Below are 14,636 nucleotides of genomic sequence, written 5' to 3' on the forward strand. Positions count from 1 at the left end.
CACGATTTTTGCAAAAAAAACTTGCTTTATTTCTCCAAAAATTGGTTCGATGACTTATTCCCGGTATTAAAGCCTATCAAAATTTTTAAAACATATGTAAAAGCGTCAATTTAGGACAAAAATACAAATGGAGACCGCCATGACTATATTTTCGGGCGTGTAAAAATCATAAACGAAGCAAAGTATGTTTCAATTGTTCAGTGTATGGGCAAAAAAATTGCCTTTCCTAAACGGTCGAACATTTTATCGTCACTTTTTAATAGTCACATAGGAGGGCGTTTACTAGGGCGTGTCATCTCATCTATAAATCATATATCTTTTCTGAAAAATGAAGGGCGTGGTGGCAGCTCGACGTATGGCTGTCCCATTCATTTATTTATCTATTTATTTTCATCAACATTAAATTCGTACCAAAAAAACCGAATTGAACCACAAAGAACAATCACAAAATGTTTTGTTCCTCGAGCGTTTTTAGCATCACCGGATTTCAACGCTAAATTTTGCTCACTTTCGTACGTCACTTTCGTACGTTTCGTCAACTCTTACCGCTTAAGCTACATGGAACAGTAAAGTGTAAGAAGCCCTTTAGGAATGACAGGTGTAAAGAGTGCTTTTAAGATCGAACAATCCAGATTCTTTTCGAGTTTTATTTCGTCCATATCAAAATGCAAAACGTCTAAAAGTATTAGTTCTCATCAGTATCGGATTCCTTAGACGAATGATGGTTTTTACGATAATTATCAAGGGGACCGTTAAACGTCGTCGGTACGGCGGGAGAGTGCCGAGTCGAAGCATCCACTATAGCTCTGTATTCGTTTCTACCTTGCGGCATAACAATGTCACTTAGCGTTGGATTGTTTATGTGAGCAGAATCGTAAGGTTGATATTTTGATGCAGTAGAGGCTGGCGGTGAATCGGCCGCGTAGTCCATGTGTTGGCGTTTTATGGGCGGCGTCGATTCGTAAATTTCGGGTGGTAGATTTTTACGTCGCTTTTCACGTAGCCCGTATCGATCTAAGAAAAGAATGGAAACATTTGAAACACGCTTCATACGTCCATACATTGAGTTTAAAGACACGAAGGGTCTAGAGTAGTAACCTTTGGATGGGAAATGAACCTACTTAATTTCCCATCCAGAACGCCCACGCGTGGTTTTCACACAAACGCCGGATTGAAAGTAAAATGTATCGCTAAATTTCAAAACATGTAGTCCTCAAAAACATAGGAACCGCTAGATACAATCCGTCATCATGGTTGCGGTGCGTTCTAGGCGCGAAATAAATCACTATAAATAACGCTTCACTTTTTCTTGCCTGGAAAAGGTAGAGATTCTACTCTACCCCTTTGGGCTTTAAACTCAATGTGTCCACAACTATTAGCCTAATAACAATTGAAAGTTGCAACGAAAAGTACGTTGTGATTTTCAAGGGTAACCCCTTCTCCCCTTTAAATTGTTTCATATATAAACATTCAACCGTGATGCCTGACAACCGGAAGAATATGATTTTTTTTTTGCATTTGCTTTCCATAGAGTAAAACTTTTACATACTATAGTACTATTTTCATTGTTTTATGTTTTCTGGGAGAAATCTACTGAAATTTAGCACAGCGTTGATTTTTTAAAAACCACACCGGTATAATATTAAACGGAATTGTTTTTAATATTCAACAAAAATTATTAACGCTCAGATATTAGTCATTTTCGAACGTACGTTGGGTAAAGCTTATTCATGATATTCGTGACACAATTTTCTCTACAGAAACACCCTGGTTTTTGACAGAAATGGCAAATTTCGAACAACTTCAACAATTTCTCAAATTTAAATTTGCGACTACTGGCAAAAACCAGGGTGTTTCTGTATAAAACATAACGTCATGTATATCGTGAATCAGGACGAGATAGGGTTTTTACAAGCTCTTATTTGATTTGGTTGGTCGTTAACCAGTAATAAAAAAAATTTGTTACTTTTTCTAAAGAACGAGTCATTTTTATTACTTCAAATGACCCAATATTAAACTATCTTATTAAAACTCCATCTCCTCATCTGCATGAATCGCGTGGAAGCAAAAAAACTCACCGTAATGTTTCGGTTTGTAGCTGAAGTGATGAACATCAGATACACAATTTCGATCCTTCTTCCGGCGTAACTGAAGGTTGACCGTCCTCGGTTGATCGATATTTTGATTGCAATATGGTGGAATCTTGAACACTATTAATGCCTTGGTAAATAAACGAAAAGATTTTAGATTTATCCTTTTCTCTCAAGAGGAATGTTTGAAAAAATACGGATTGTCAATAATTTTTGAAACAGATTTTATACTCGCTGTCACGACGACAAATATTTTGCATAAAACGTTCAATTTACCAAGGGTTAAGACATATCGCCATGAAAAAGTTGCATTTCGTGATATGAATTTTCACAGGAAAAGACTCGGAAAGGGATAAAAGGAAAACTTGAGAAACACATCTTTTAATAGAAGTACTTACTTGTTTGTAAACGTCAGTTTTGTTAAATTCGCCGAAACCTTCCCAAAACATTTCTAAAGATTAAAAAGGACATCATCGAACGCAAATGAGAAGAAAAGATAATTTTCTACTGCGCTGCAAGAGCACAAATTTGGAGAAATCCTTTTGTTAATGATGCTTTTTCAACATAAGAGGTGCGCCTTCCTTTTCGACATCATATTTTATTATCTTTAACCAAAAAAAAAACATTCACTTAAATAATATGAAATAATTATCGTCAAAAAAGCCTGAAACTTGGATAGCACTGCAATGTTCTCAGTGCGGTAAGCACATTCAATGATTTGGAAATATGATTGCGAACCAAACAATTGGAAGTCATTTGATTAAGCTTCGGAGTTGGGTTTGATTGCATTTGGGTTTAATTGCATTTGGGTTCCACCATTTTTTAGTATAGGGTATTTTCTTAATTAAAGCAGTATTCGCACACATAAATACCTTGTTTGTCTTGACTTCTCTCCCAAAAATACACTTCTGTATCCTCAGCTAGATAAAAAGAAAAACAAGAAATATTTAAGAGAGTTATATACTACGAAAGAGTCGATCTACATAAAATGTCTAACCAATGACACTGAACAAAGAAAAACTTTCCACAGAGATTTACGTACGATTTAAATGTGGCGGTGCAGGGCGGTGGTCTATTTTATTTAAAAATCGGCAAAGTGCAGTTAACATCCGGTGCAAAGTGCAAAGCAGGTGGTATGCAAATTTTGCGTACTAGCTGTAAGAAAATTAGGATTTTGGGGTAAAATTCTTTTTTCAAATTCAAAAAAGATTTTCAATCTTTGAAAAATATTTTTCAAATTTGAAAATGAAGAAGAAAACAATAAAATTGAGTCATACCATCAATTTTATCGCTTAGCAACCAGACTTCTTTGCCACCCTCTACGCTACCAGCCACGTGACTAACACGAATGATTTTCAGTGGCGCACCTTCTTTCTTCTCTACAAACGTGAAATAAAAAGAAAATTGTTAGGGCTGCTTTTACTGCACGAAAATAATCTTTATTATCTTTCACTATTAGTATTTTAGAATAAAATCGAAACATTAAATCCTTCAATTAAATGTAAAACATTGGAACAGCAGAATATTGAAGACCGTTACCTAACAAGAAGGCAAAGTTTATTCCTTATCCAAAAATAAATTGACACTTGACGTTCTCCAATTCGATTTTCAAGGGGAGATGGATTTTCATCAATTAAGGGAACGCAACGAATAGTAGAGCGTCATTTTTATTCAGAATTTCTTGTTAACGTTGGCTTGCAATATTATCGAATGATAGAGAGAGTATTAAAGAGATGAACGTCGAATAAGAAGGCGTTGATTGTAAGACCTAAGCCTAATACACATAAAGTCCATGACCTTAAACCAGAACAAATGATGAAAAAAATGGAATATAAAGAATAAGCTTACTGCCGTCAATAATGAGATCAGAATGAACGGGCTGGAGAATTTTGTCGAATTTTCCCGTCTCCGGGTCTTGAAGGAAAGCAATGAAGCATAACCGACACGAAGACATGTTGATCTCTTTCTGCTTCTTCCGCATGGCCAATGATAGTTGAATTTCTTCTTCTCCTGTGAAAAAATGAGGTAGCGTTAGCGATCTGTGATAGAATTGAGTGTGGTTTTAGCCTTTGCGATGAGATCGGCTCGTTGAGGGAGTCTTTGAGCACTTTATTATCAAAATTGTCTTCCGTGGAGCAAGAACCATTAACCACTGTTAAATAGACTTTGGTATCTCAGGGCTGAAAAAGTTCTATGGATTGTGCTCAAAACTCGAATAAAAACAAGCTGGCAAATGTGTTCACTATAGCTTTTGGTGCTTTATATATGAAGCTCGAATTCAAAAAGCCTCACCAAGCTAAGGAAATAAAGTTGTTCAGATTTTATTCAACAATGAAATAAAATCATGTGTTCTTATAAACTATATACTTCCATACCAGTCAACGCTTGCTTGGTCCTGTGGTCAAAGAAAGGTTGCTTTTTAGCTTTATCGGCAAGGTTACTGGCAAAAGTGTCGATGTCAATTTTAGGGTTAGCTCCATATTGATTCATTGAGTATACTTCTTTGATGTATTTTGACTGTAAGTGTCGGTCCAACATTTTAGTTGGCAAATCCTGCTTGTTGACGTGTTGAATTGCCACATTTTTCAATCTATGGGTATTGAATTATTTGTTGCATTACATGGACGTGTGTTTGAAAATCAAATATTGTGTTTATTACAGCCTGACGCCCCCTCCCCGCCATGGACCAAATTAAGTGGAACCAAATGGTATATAATTTTAATATGTAATTCCACTAAACATGAAATTTCGCATGGACCGAGTTTAGATAGGATCTAGCATGTTCTCAACTTTATTGAAACTGAGCCTAAAATCTTAAAGTGCTCTTATTTTCTATTTTCTAATTCCCTAAGAAACTTCCTAAGAAATTTTCTAGTAAATTGCAAGTTCTTAGAATTTTGCTAATTTTTTTTAAGCTCAAACCCTTATGTTCTTATAAAAAGAATAAACTTACTGCACATCAAAATCTTCATTGACGTCAAAGATGTGATATCCGCCAACAGGTATTTTATCGATCAACAATGTGTGTGGGTGAATAAATTGTGGATCTTCTTCAGTCACCAAATACATCACAACTTTTGCATTTCCAAGATGGTTCACAATCTAAATAATCAATTATGATCAAGTAAGTAAGCTATTCATGTGGTGGCTGTCGGCGGAGCCAGGAGTGAGGAAGTCTATCCCCTTTTCTATTTGCGCTAGATTATTGGAGATCGAATGCTGAGGTGGAGCGCCCCACCTACTCTCAGCTCACAGAAACTTCCCACCTAGATAAGATTATCCAATCTAAACTACTCATTCAATGAGTTGGAGTGACCGCGAATCAAGCCAACAGCCCTTATATTGTAAGGCGAATGATCTACCAACTGAGCTACCCGGCACTAATTTAAAATAATGATGGTAGAAATAAGGTCTTGGGTTATTCTTAACGTTTGGACAATTTTTTTGATGAAAGCTTATATTGTAAAAAGTAACTAGACCATCTTACTTAAATGGAAAGGTCAAAGGTTTTTTGTTATCCTATAGTACCATGGTACCTTCCACAGTAGACACCCCTATACCAAAATGAGGCCCTCGACGAGCTGGTTTCAATAAAACCAAAATTCAAAATTCAAAATTGAAAATACTTTCATAATCTAAAATATCGAAAAATTAAAATCAGCAATTTTTCCTGAAAATTTGAGAGGAAAAGCCCATTTGATTTCTCACGAAACTCTTAACCAAAATAATTTTTGTCCACATTTAAGGCCACCAGATACTATAGCTATAGGGTTAAATTAGTATGGTGTTGGTGAGCCAAATACTCTTCTGTGCTTAATTGTAGGGGAGTAGAATAAGCGGAGGAGTAGAATAAGCAAAGGAGGTGAAACTTCGGAAGAAATGTTATAAAATGGTCATAACATAATTACGTAATATTGGAGTGATTTTAGTGGATTTCCCTAGGAAAATGAAGGTTTTGACACTTTATTAAATAAAATGGGGGGGGGGTCATTATAAAAGGATTTTGGGGTTGAAAAAATTGAAACATGGAAAATAACCCCCTCCCCTACAATTAAGCACAGAAATGTAACAGTCATAATCATTTTTGACATACCCTCACTGATGGGAATACTTTTTCACCGCTGTCTGATGGTTCTCCAGGAAGCATACCATGGGTCTTTCCTTCTGATAAATAGCGAAAACGATATCCACGCTACAAAACAAAAAGTTTCTTTTTTAAGCATTTAAGTCACAATTAACTAACTATCAATGATAGCTGGTATTCGCTTTTTAAAAACTTCAAAAGGTAATGTGGTCTTTGTTTAGCTGAGGCCTTAAATCTTAAATTTTTAGCAACAGTCAGGGACACAACATCTGCAAATTAGGCTATGCTGGCTGATTATGGCCTAACTTAGATATGATATCAAAATTAGGCTAAAATTTATAGCCTAATTTGGATATGAGAAAGGAAAATCATGCTAATTTTTGATTGAAGATCTGCGTGATGAATTTTTGGTAAAATGCAGGTTTTATAGATGCAAAGATGCTTGCTAAATTTACTGATACATTTCCTTTATGTATTTTGGATGCGCTCAAAAGGTCAAAAAGTTTTTATTTTTTCATTGTTCCAATACAATAAACTTATTTATTTTTATGCGCATCTTTGAAAACCAGAGATGAACAGTGATTTTTTCTTGTGTAAAATATGGCCTAATTAGGCGATGGATGGCCAAATCAAGCTTTTTCTTAAAAATAGTCTCTTTATAAAAGATAGGTTTAATATATACTAGGCTACGTCATATCTTCCTTCGTTTCGAGCGTAAAACTCCTACTCTTCGAGATATGAGCACTGCTCTTGTTTTGAATATTGAAATTCTCTGGATAAATCGCATGCGCACTTGAGGTTTTAATGAAACAATAGAGAGCCTGGAAACCTAAGCCAATCAGCTGTGTTTTAAACATTCTTTTATTTGAAATCTCTATTGATAAACATCTTTTGAGAAAGTTGTCTATTATGTTTAAACCTATTAAATAAGCAATGTCCGGTGGGGGTTACTAGTGGCCGCCTATAACAGTGCCCATAGACCAAGATCAAGGCCTAAAAGCCTGGAGCTGTCTATTGTGTAGACTAATATATACCTTCTTTGGCTGTCTTGTAATTTCAAGTCTTGCTATAAATAAAAATAAAGTGAAAATTAATGAGTTTTTAAATTGAATATATTATATATGATATATGTAATACAATCACATGATAATATAAATTATCTAAAAAAGGTTCTTGTATAGTAGTGTAAAAGTGATTCTAAACGAAATAAATCTGTTCAGAAAAAGAAATTTACAAAATGAAGCTTTGACAAAGAGATTTTACCACAAAAGAATAATAAATACCTGCTCCTTTAAATGGGTAGGGTACAGACATTGACATCGGGTAACTTGCACCAATCATGGAGCTTCCATAAATTGGATTCTTTGTTACTTCTGGCAAATTCATTTTCTTTTCTTTTTTTCAACTAAGAAATAGAAATGTTTATTAAAGACCTAACAATACACAAAGTGAATGTGCATGTTTAAAACTCTGAAAGTTTAACTTTATCTGACAGGGGATGTCTTGTGATGCGCTAAAGCATTTTTGACCTGGCAACCAGGGAGGAAGTAGGTTTGCGAGGTGACAAGTATGTCCAAGGTAAAGTTTGAAAAATTGATCCTTTTAGAGCTCAGGTGAGTTAAGGCAAGTTCCAAACATATTTTGCGTGACGCGCACCGCTTCCCATTGTTCCTTAACTTTTGTATATAGCTCAAAAGAAGCGTATTAAGGCAGGGGGGGCACGCAGTTACTACAAGACATGATGTGTAGTAAGTGCTTTTTCAACACTTTTTTCAGGACCACCACCCTTTGCAGTTACTACACCTTGGTAGTAACTGTTTTCAGAAAAGATTTCCAGGTACCACCCCTGTTTTTGAGTGATATCATCAAAAACATGCTCGAAATTAACCTAAATTGCGATTATTTTTCAACCTAAAGCCATTTTTGTGCTAGATTTTCTTTTAATTTACTTGGTTAACAGCTGTTGAGAACATTTTAATGATAATTAGGGAAAGCATAATTTCAAAGTTGGGTCTGAGAAAAATTTCAAATTTTTTTTCGTCCATTTATAACAAAAATATTTTTTTTAACAAAGAAAAAAATTCATTTTTTGTGAAAAATTTTGAAAGTTCTTTAAAAGAATTAAAATATAAGCACTTACTACACCAAAAGTGTTAGTTTTAGTGTTTGGCACCACCCCCAAACAGCAGTTACTACACTGTGTAGTAACTGTTTTCATAACTTCTGAATACAGTACCACCACGGTAGTAAGTGTCATACTGTCTTGTAGTAACTGCGTGCCCCCCCCTGATTAAGGAGAGGATTTCGGAAAGTGCTGGGCCGAAAATTTAAATTAAGGCAATCTCAAGATATCGGCCAAAAACTGATTTTTACGTTAGGAAATACGTCAAAAAAACACGTCAAAAAGACAAGTTAAATGACGTCATATTTAAAAACAGTAATAACTTCAATTTTATTGCTACAAATAACACCAAATTTTTTAATTTAAATTTTCGGCCCAGCACTTTCCAAAATCCTCTCCTTAATACGCTTATTTTGAGCTATATACGAAAGTTAAGGAACAATGGGAAGCGGTGCGCGTCACGCAAAATATGTTTGGAACTTGCCTTAACTCACCTGAGAGACTGAATTTCCAATTTTACCAGATTTTGTGACCCTTTGAGGGAGTCAATTTTTAATATTTCGTAATTTTGGGACTATTTCAGAGACTCATTATTACTAATTTAACGTTTTTGTAACCCTTTGAGAGACTTTTGAGGGTTTAAATGGCTCCCACATACCCAGCACCCAATTCGTCCAAGTAGAGCACCCAATTCGTTCAAGTAAGCTGCTGGAAACCAAGGCCAATCTCTCAAAGTTTAACACTAACTGCCCCGTGGGTGTCATGGATATGTATAATTCCTTGGTTAGCAGCCAGAGGGCAAAAAAAAAATTCAATCAGTGATTCTGACCTTCCTATTATTTCATGACATTGTGTCTAGCAAAAGGTCTATATATATACTTAAACAATCAAAAGCACCAAAAGGGAAAAAAGTGGCTAATACTACAGCAACTATCCAAATTTTGGAGGTTTTATATAATGATAACCGTCAACTGAACTTGGGACGATTGGTAATTGATTCATCCAACATGGGACTGTTGATATCTGGCCTGTATTTTCACTTACTGTTAAATCTCTTTGGCAACAAATTTGTTTTGATAACTCCACCAAGTTTATCAATCATACTTTCTGTCATAACATGTCACGATAACTTTCACTGGTAGCACGCCCTTTTTAACTTTTTTGTTTTCATTCAAAATGACCGGACGCTTAAAATAAAGGATCCAGGAAAAAAATTTAAAATTATTTGATGACGTCAGCATATTTTAGCTAAAACGGAATTTTACAAAATTTGCTGACGTCAGCAAAAAAAATTATTTTTTTTCCTGGATCGCTTCTTTTTATTGTTATACACCTTTAGTGAAAATTTGAAGTCAAAAGCTTTCTTCTAACAATCAAAATCATGAAAATTGGCTGAAAAATTAGGTTTTTTTCGAAATTTTTTTCGATTTTTCAGCAAAAATGGGACCATCTGACCATGCCCCATCTTATTTTCTATATCGAAATGCTTCGAAAAAACCTAAAAAACATTTACGTTAAGGGGCGGAACCTCATGCGACCATCGGGGAGTGCCTTAGGTATCCCGAGTTGGAGAATTAGCGAACGCCCGCCGCCTATCGCCTGATGGGATTAACAAATAACGAGTGTGTGCCGCACGAGTGACGTCAAATGCTCCATCGTTTTGCCGCCAAAATGGTCTCTTTGTTTCAGACATTTGTGTGTTCTGATTTTTTTAATATTTCGATTTAAAAGCCTACTCGGTACGAAAAAGAAAGCGTGTATTTTTTTATATGCCGTTCATTAACTCAAATCAAATGACTTTGGAGGTTCGATGAAATGGTGGCCGAATTGCCGTCCCATGTTTCGTCAGATAGTCCCAAGAGTCAGAGCAGTTGACGGAACGTCATTTGATTTGTCTTTTACAACACAACTGTTACTAACTAAGGTACCAAGATAATCCTGTTTGTACTGTAGTACTGGCTGGAGTAATTTGCTATCCTTATCTCCCAAATGACTATAAAATTTTGTGTGTCTCTTTTTATGAATTTGAACATTTTTCCAGAAGAAAACCCAGCTTAACACCACTAAGATAATTATTTTACTTTTATCAAAAGTCTATTTAGCTAAATTATTACTGTCGTAAATTATTACTGTCGTTTTGCTAAATATTCCCTTTCCCACACTGAGATTCTCCTGACCTTTCCGAGATTTTTCGGCTATTTTCCCAGGATAGCGTGTGATGGCCGGCATGAGATTAGAAAGGGTTTTCTTCTAAAATCTTGTGTTTTTACTCACAAAACAGCCTAACTCAATTTTTTCAACTCAGACAGAGTTCTGATCTTTTTCCAGTAGAAAAGTGGCAGTTGAATCTTAGTGCAGGAAAGGGAATCCTCTGCAAAATGACAGTAAATAATCATACTTTCACTAGTTCACTTTCACAAATTACCAGCAAAGTAGACAGCAAAACTTGGAGCCACCCCTTTTTAGACTTTAGTCAAGAACAAACTGACAAAGACAAAAATTATGATACCAAACAATGTCAACAAACATCCTGATCGTCATAATCTATCTGCACTTGATAAATGTTAACATTTTAAATATGATAACAAATTTCATACTATGACCAAAGATTGCAAAATAAAAATTTACCCAGTTTACATTTCCCCTTCTTCCAAAATGTTTTTCCCAGTCAACTCCTTTCTGCGAACTGAGAAAAAAGACCGTGTTCGTCAAGAAAATTCCCTTTCGATTTCAGAATTTTCCATAATGGCGTCGGGAAATACCCGAGATTTGTCTCGCTTACTCTTTCGTATTGAATCGAGCGTCCATAACAAAGTTTGGAAGGTTAAGACAAAACTGGATGAAATCGAAAGTTGCTGACTGCTGCGCTTCTCCTCTGGTGACTTCAAAACTTCCCCTCTTTTGCTCTTCAACCCAGATGGTGCGTCTATGATATGATGATACATTGGATACACACGAGGCTTGAGAGGGGAGGGGTTGTTACGGGGGAAGAGTCCAGGGAAAAAAGTGCAGTCACAGCACATGCACATTCCGGAAAAAGAAAAGAAACTCTGTTATTAAGCTTAAAGACCGATTGAAGCAGGAGTATTATCAGCGAACGCTTACTGAAAACAGAACTAACTCTAGTATCAAGGGGGGTCGGGGTCAAAAATCCGAAGCACGGAGGCCGTCGTTCAATTCATAGAGGTCGCCGTAGAAATCATCGATGTCGTCGTCTATTACAAAGAGGTCGTGAGCGGACTATAGAGGTCGTAGTGGGTCGTAGTGTAAAATTCAACATTTTAAGATCTGGTCTTTGATTTATAACATTAAGGTCTGGAAAATAAACGAAGGTCTGGAAGATGACAAAATTTCCGTCTAGCATAACATAGGCGTCATCGTCCAACCATAGAGGCCCCATCATATAGAGGTCGTCGTCCAAACGGTCGTCGTCTTTATTTCATCCCTGGTTTCCCGGTTTCCTGGTCTGGTTATTCCGGAAAAATATGCCATCATAAAGCTGGACTTTTAAATCACAAATGGCGACCAAGCAAAGTAGATGTCAGGAAAACGACAGTCCTTCAAATTCGCGAAATTTTGTTCTTTTTTCAAACTCACTTATAAAAAATGGTCAAATACCCCTTTTCTAAAGTTTTCTATATAGCAAGAAAATTTTTACTCTATCTTCAATGAATAAGAAACACGGATTTTGCATAAACTTAGTAACAAATGGTGATAAAAATAGTATCATAATAATGCAAAAATAGTAAAATAGTGTCACATAAATTCATTTTCGAAAACGGTTGGACGACGACCTCTGTGGTTGGACGACATCCTCTACGGTTGCACGACACCCTCTACGGTTGAACGACGACAACCTTTAATGGTTGGACGACGCCCTCTTAGGTTGGACGACGACGAGCTCTATGGTTGGATGATGACCTCTATGGTTGGACGACGACCTCTATGCTTTATCCGGACTACCGATATGATATATGAGAACCGTGAGAACTTCGTTTAATTTTAGATCTTTCAATCCGCTCAATTTATTAGTCTTTATTTTACAGACTTAATAATATAAAAGGAGGACCAGATAAGTAAGTATAAAATTTGACAATATTTCAACGACGACCTCCATACTTCAACGACGACCTCGACGTTTTCCACGACGACCTCTATGTTTTCAACCACGACCTCTAGGAAACATATGACGACCTCTATGAAATTGTATGACGGCCTCGATGCTCCGGATTTTTGACCCCGATCCCCCCTGATACTCTAGGCTGCTGGCATCCACTAACGGATTCGTGCTCCTTATAGAGGATGCTTAATAAGCGATATTTCCTTTGTCCAGAGATTTGCCGCCTTTAGCCGATATACGGCTAAAGACATTTTTAGCTGGCGAGTTATACAAATATAACATTACGTAATGTTTACATTTTCTGTGAGGCACCGAATCATAGATTGGAAAATATATTTGGATTTCGAAAAAAAAGTAGGCGGAAGGAAGTTTGCTTCTTTTTCTTCCTCCTTTCTTGTTTAATGTGGAGATTTTGTAAAAGATTAGAAATTAAATTTATTGAATTTAAGTGCCCTGATGTATCTTCTCTGTGCACCAACAAAATTTTGCTTCATAAAACTACATTTTGATGCTTGAATTTGGACTCATACAAGTGTATATATTTTTTACCACACTGGATTCTTTGATCACTTTGGCTCCAGATAATTGTTTTGTCAGTTCTACAGATATGTTGCAGATTATTTCAAGGTATTTTAGTTTATGTATATACAGTACATTTTGGGGGTTATATTGAATATTTCTGACATTACTTCTTTATGATTCTACAAAAGGGAGTGTTGTTGTTCCCTTGTTAAATGTTAAAACAAACAAAAAACTTCAAACTTCTTCAGCTTTGGCATTCCACTTTTCGATACTGTGTGGCCTTTGTGTTTATCTTTTTCATGTACTTAGCTTCAATCCTTTTGAAGAGATTGGAGTGTTTTTGGTTGTTTTCTTTCACTTTTTTGTTCATATTTGTATTTTTGAGCTTCGACCGAAGAGATGAAGGAAACGTTTTGATAAATTTACAGACCAGATATCGTATAAAAGCAAAAGTTAAAAATAAATCTACAGACTGTACAAAATGCGCGCATCAAATTGTTTTTTATCTTTCTTTCTGTTTTGTTTTTCTGGTCTGGGATTCGAATTTCGAATGTAAACATTCTATTGAAAACGTTCGAAACGGTCGTCTTTGCGCGCACATCAATGTCAGTCAAATTATTTACTCGCTAAGATTCTGTAAAATACATCGAATTAAAAAAAACCGAATCGGAAAGCGGTTGGTAGATCATTAAGCAGACCTATACTACCAGGGGTTTTGTAGAGGTCTGCGATTCAGACTAAACTAACTCTCGCAAACTATGGAAAACCTAGGCTTCTGCTCATCCTCTAGCGAAAATAGTTTCTTATAGAAACTATAGGAAGTATAGGTCTGCGAATCAGACTATGGAAAACCTTAAATGAGATTGCTCCAAATGGCAAAAATATCAACACATCGCCCAATTCTCTCAAAAAAGACGAGGTCGAGGTCACTGACAGAAAAGAAATGGCTACAATTTTCAACAAATTTTGCTGAGTCCTTTGATTCCAAAACGAAACTTTCACACATCACAACTTCGACCAATCAAAACCAGTTCAATTTCTCTAAAGTTAACCCTATTAGCCCCAGGGGGGGGTAGAATCTACCACGCTGGAGTTCTTTTGTTTATATCTCCAAGAAAAATTTTTTAAACGACTTGAAACTTTCTGACTTTTAATAAAATCTTAAGAGTACTTGTGCAAAATTTTAGGGTCATAGGTTGTCCAGATCAGGTTTTATGACTTTATTGTGAAACATGACATAAAACCCAGCTAAAATCACTTAAAACTCAAAATTTTAAAGTGCTGATAACTTCTAAACTATTTATTCAAGCATTTTCAAATTTTGACACGTGATAGGCATTAATAATACAAATTTAAAAAATCTAAAGAAAATTTTTGAAAATGATGACGTCATCATTTATGACGTCATCAAATTTTGAAAATTTTACTCATCTTCAGCATAGATTTTAAGAAAAACTCTTCATGGAAATTGCAAAACCGGCAATTATGTTAAAGAACATTCTTTTACCTTTCAGAATCTTCAAACAGAATTGAAATATCTTTATTGGTTCAACTGTAATAGATATTTTTGTAAACCATATATTGGGGCTTTTTTCCGAAAGGTCGAAATTTTGTGATGACGTCATCAGTTTTTGCATGACGTCATCAATTTTTTTTTCTTCCTAGAAAATTGTATCATGATGGAGAACATCTGTACCA

At 35.7% G+C, this 14,636-nt stretch overlaps 1 protein-coding gene across 1 annotated transcript; it reads right to left on the reverse strand.

Annotated features, from left to right (window-relative positions):
• Positions 1-391: 391 nt before the first annotated feature.
• On the reverse strand, positions 392-10,969 carry LOC136815875 (nuclear factor NF-kappa-B p105 subunit-like). The gene is made up of 12 exons (XM_067072322.1): positions 10,925-10,969; positions 7,458-7,579; positions 7,209-7,240; positions 6,184-6,282; positions 5,044-5,192; positions 4,466-4,680; positions 3,939-4,100; positions 3,368-3,469; positions 2,963-3,010; positions 2,489-2,541; positions 2,079-2,220; positions 392-1,014 (listed from the first exon to the last, which is right to left on the reverse strand). Exons 2-12 carry the CDS (start codon positions 7,558-7,560, stop codon positions 686-688), a joined length of 1,434 nt encoding a protein of 477 aa, XP_066928423.1. The 5' UTR covers positions 7,561-7,579; positions 10,925-10,969; the 3' UTR covers positions 392-685.
• Positions 10,970-14,636: the final 3,667 nt, after the last annotated feature.

Source organism: Clytia hemisphaerica, unplaced genomic scaffold (assembly GCF_902728285.1).
Source record: "Clytia hemisphaerica strain Z4C2 unplaced genomic scaffold, Clytia hemisphaerica genome assembly, whole genome shotgun sequence".
Taxonomy (NCBI): domain Eukaryota; kingdom Metazoa; phylum Cnidaria; class Hydrozoa; order Leptothecata; family Clytiidae; genus Clytia; species Clytia hemisphaerica.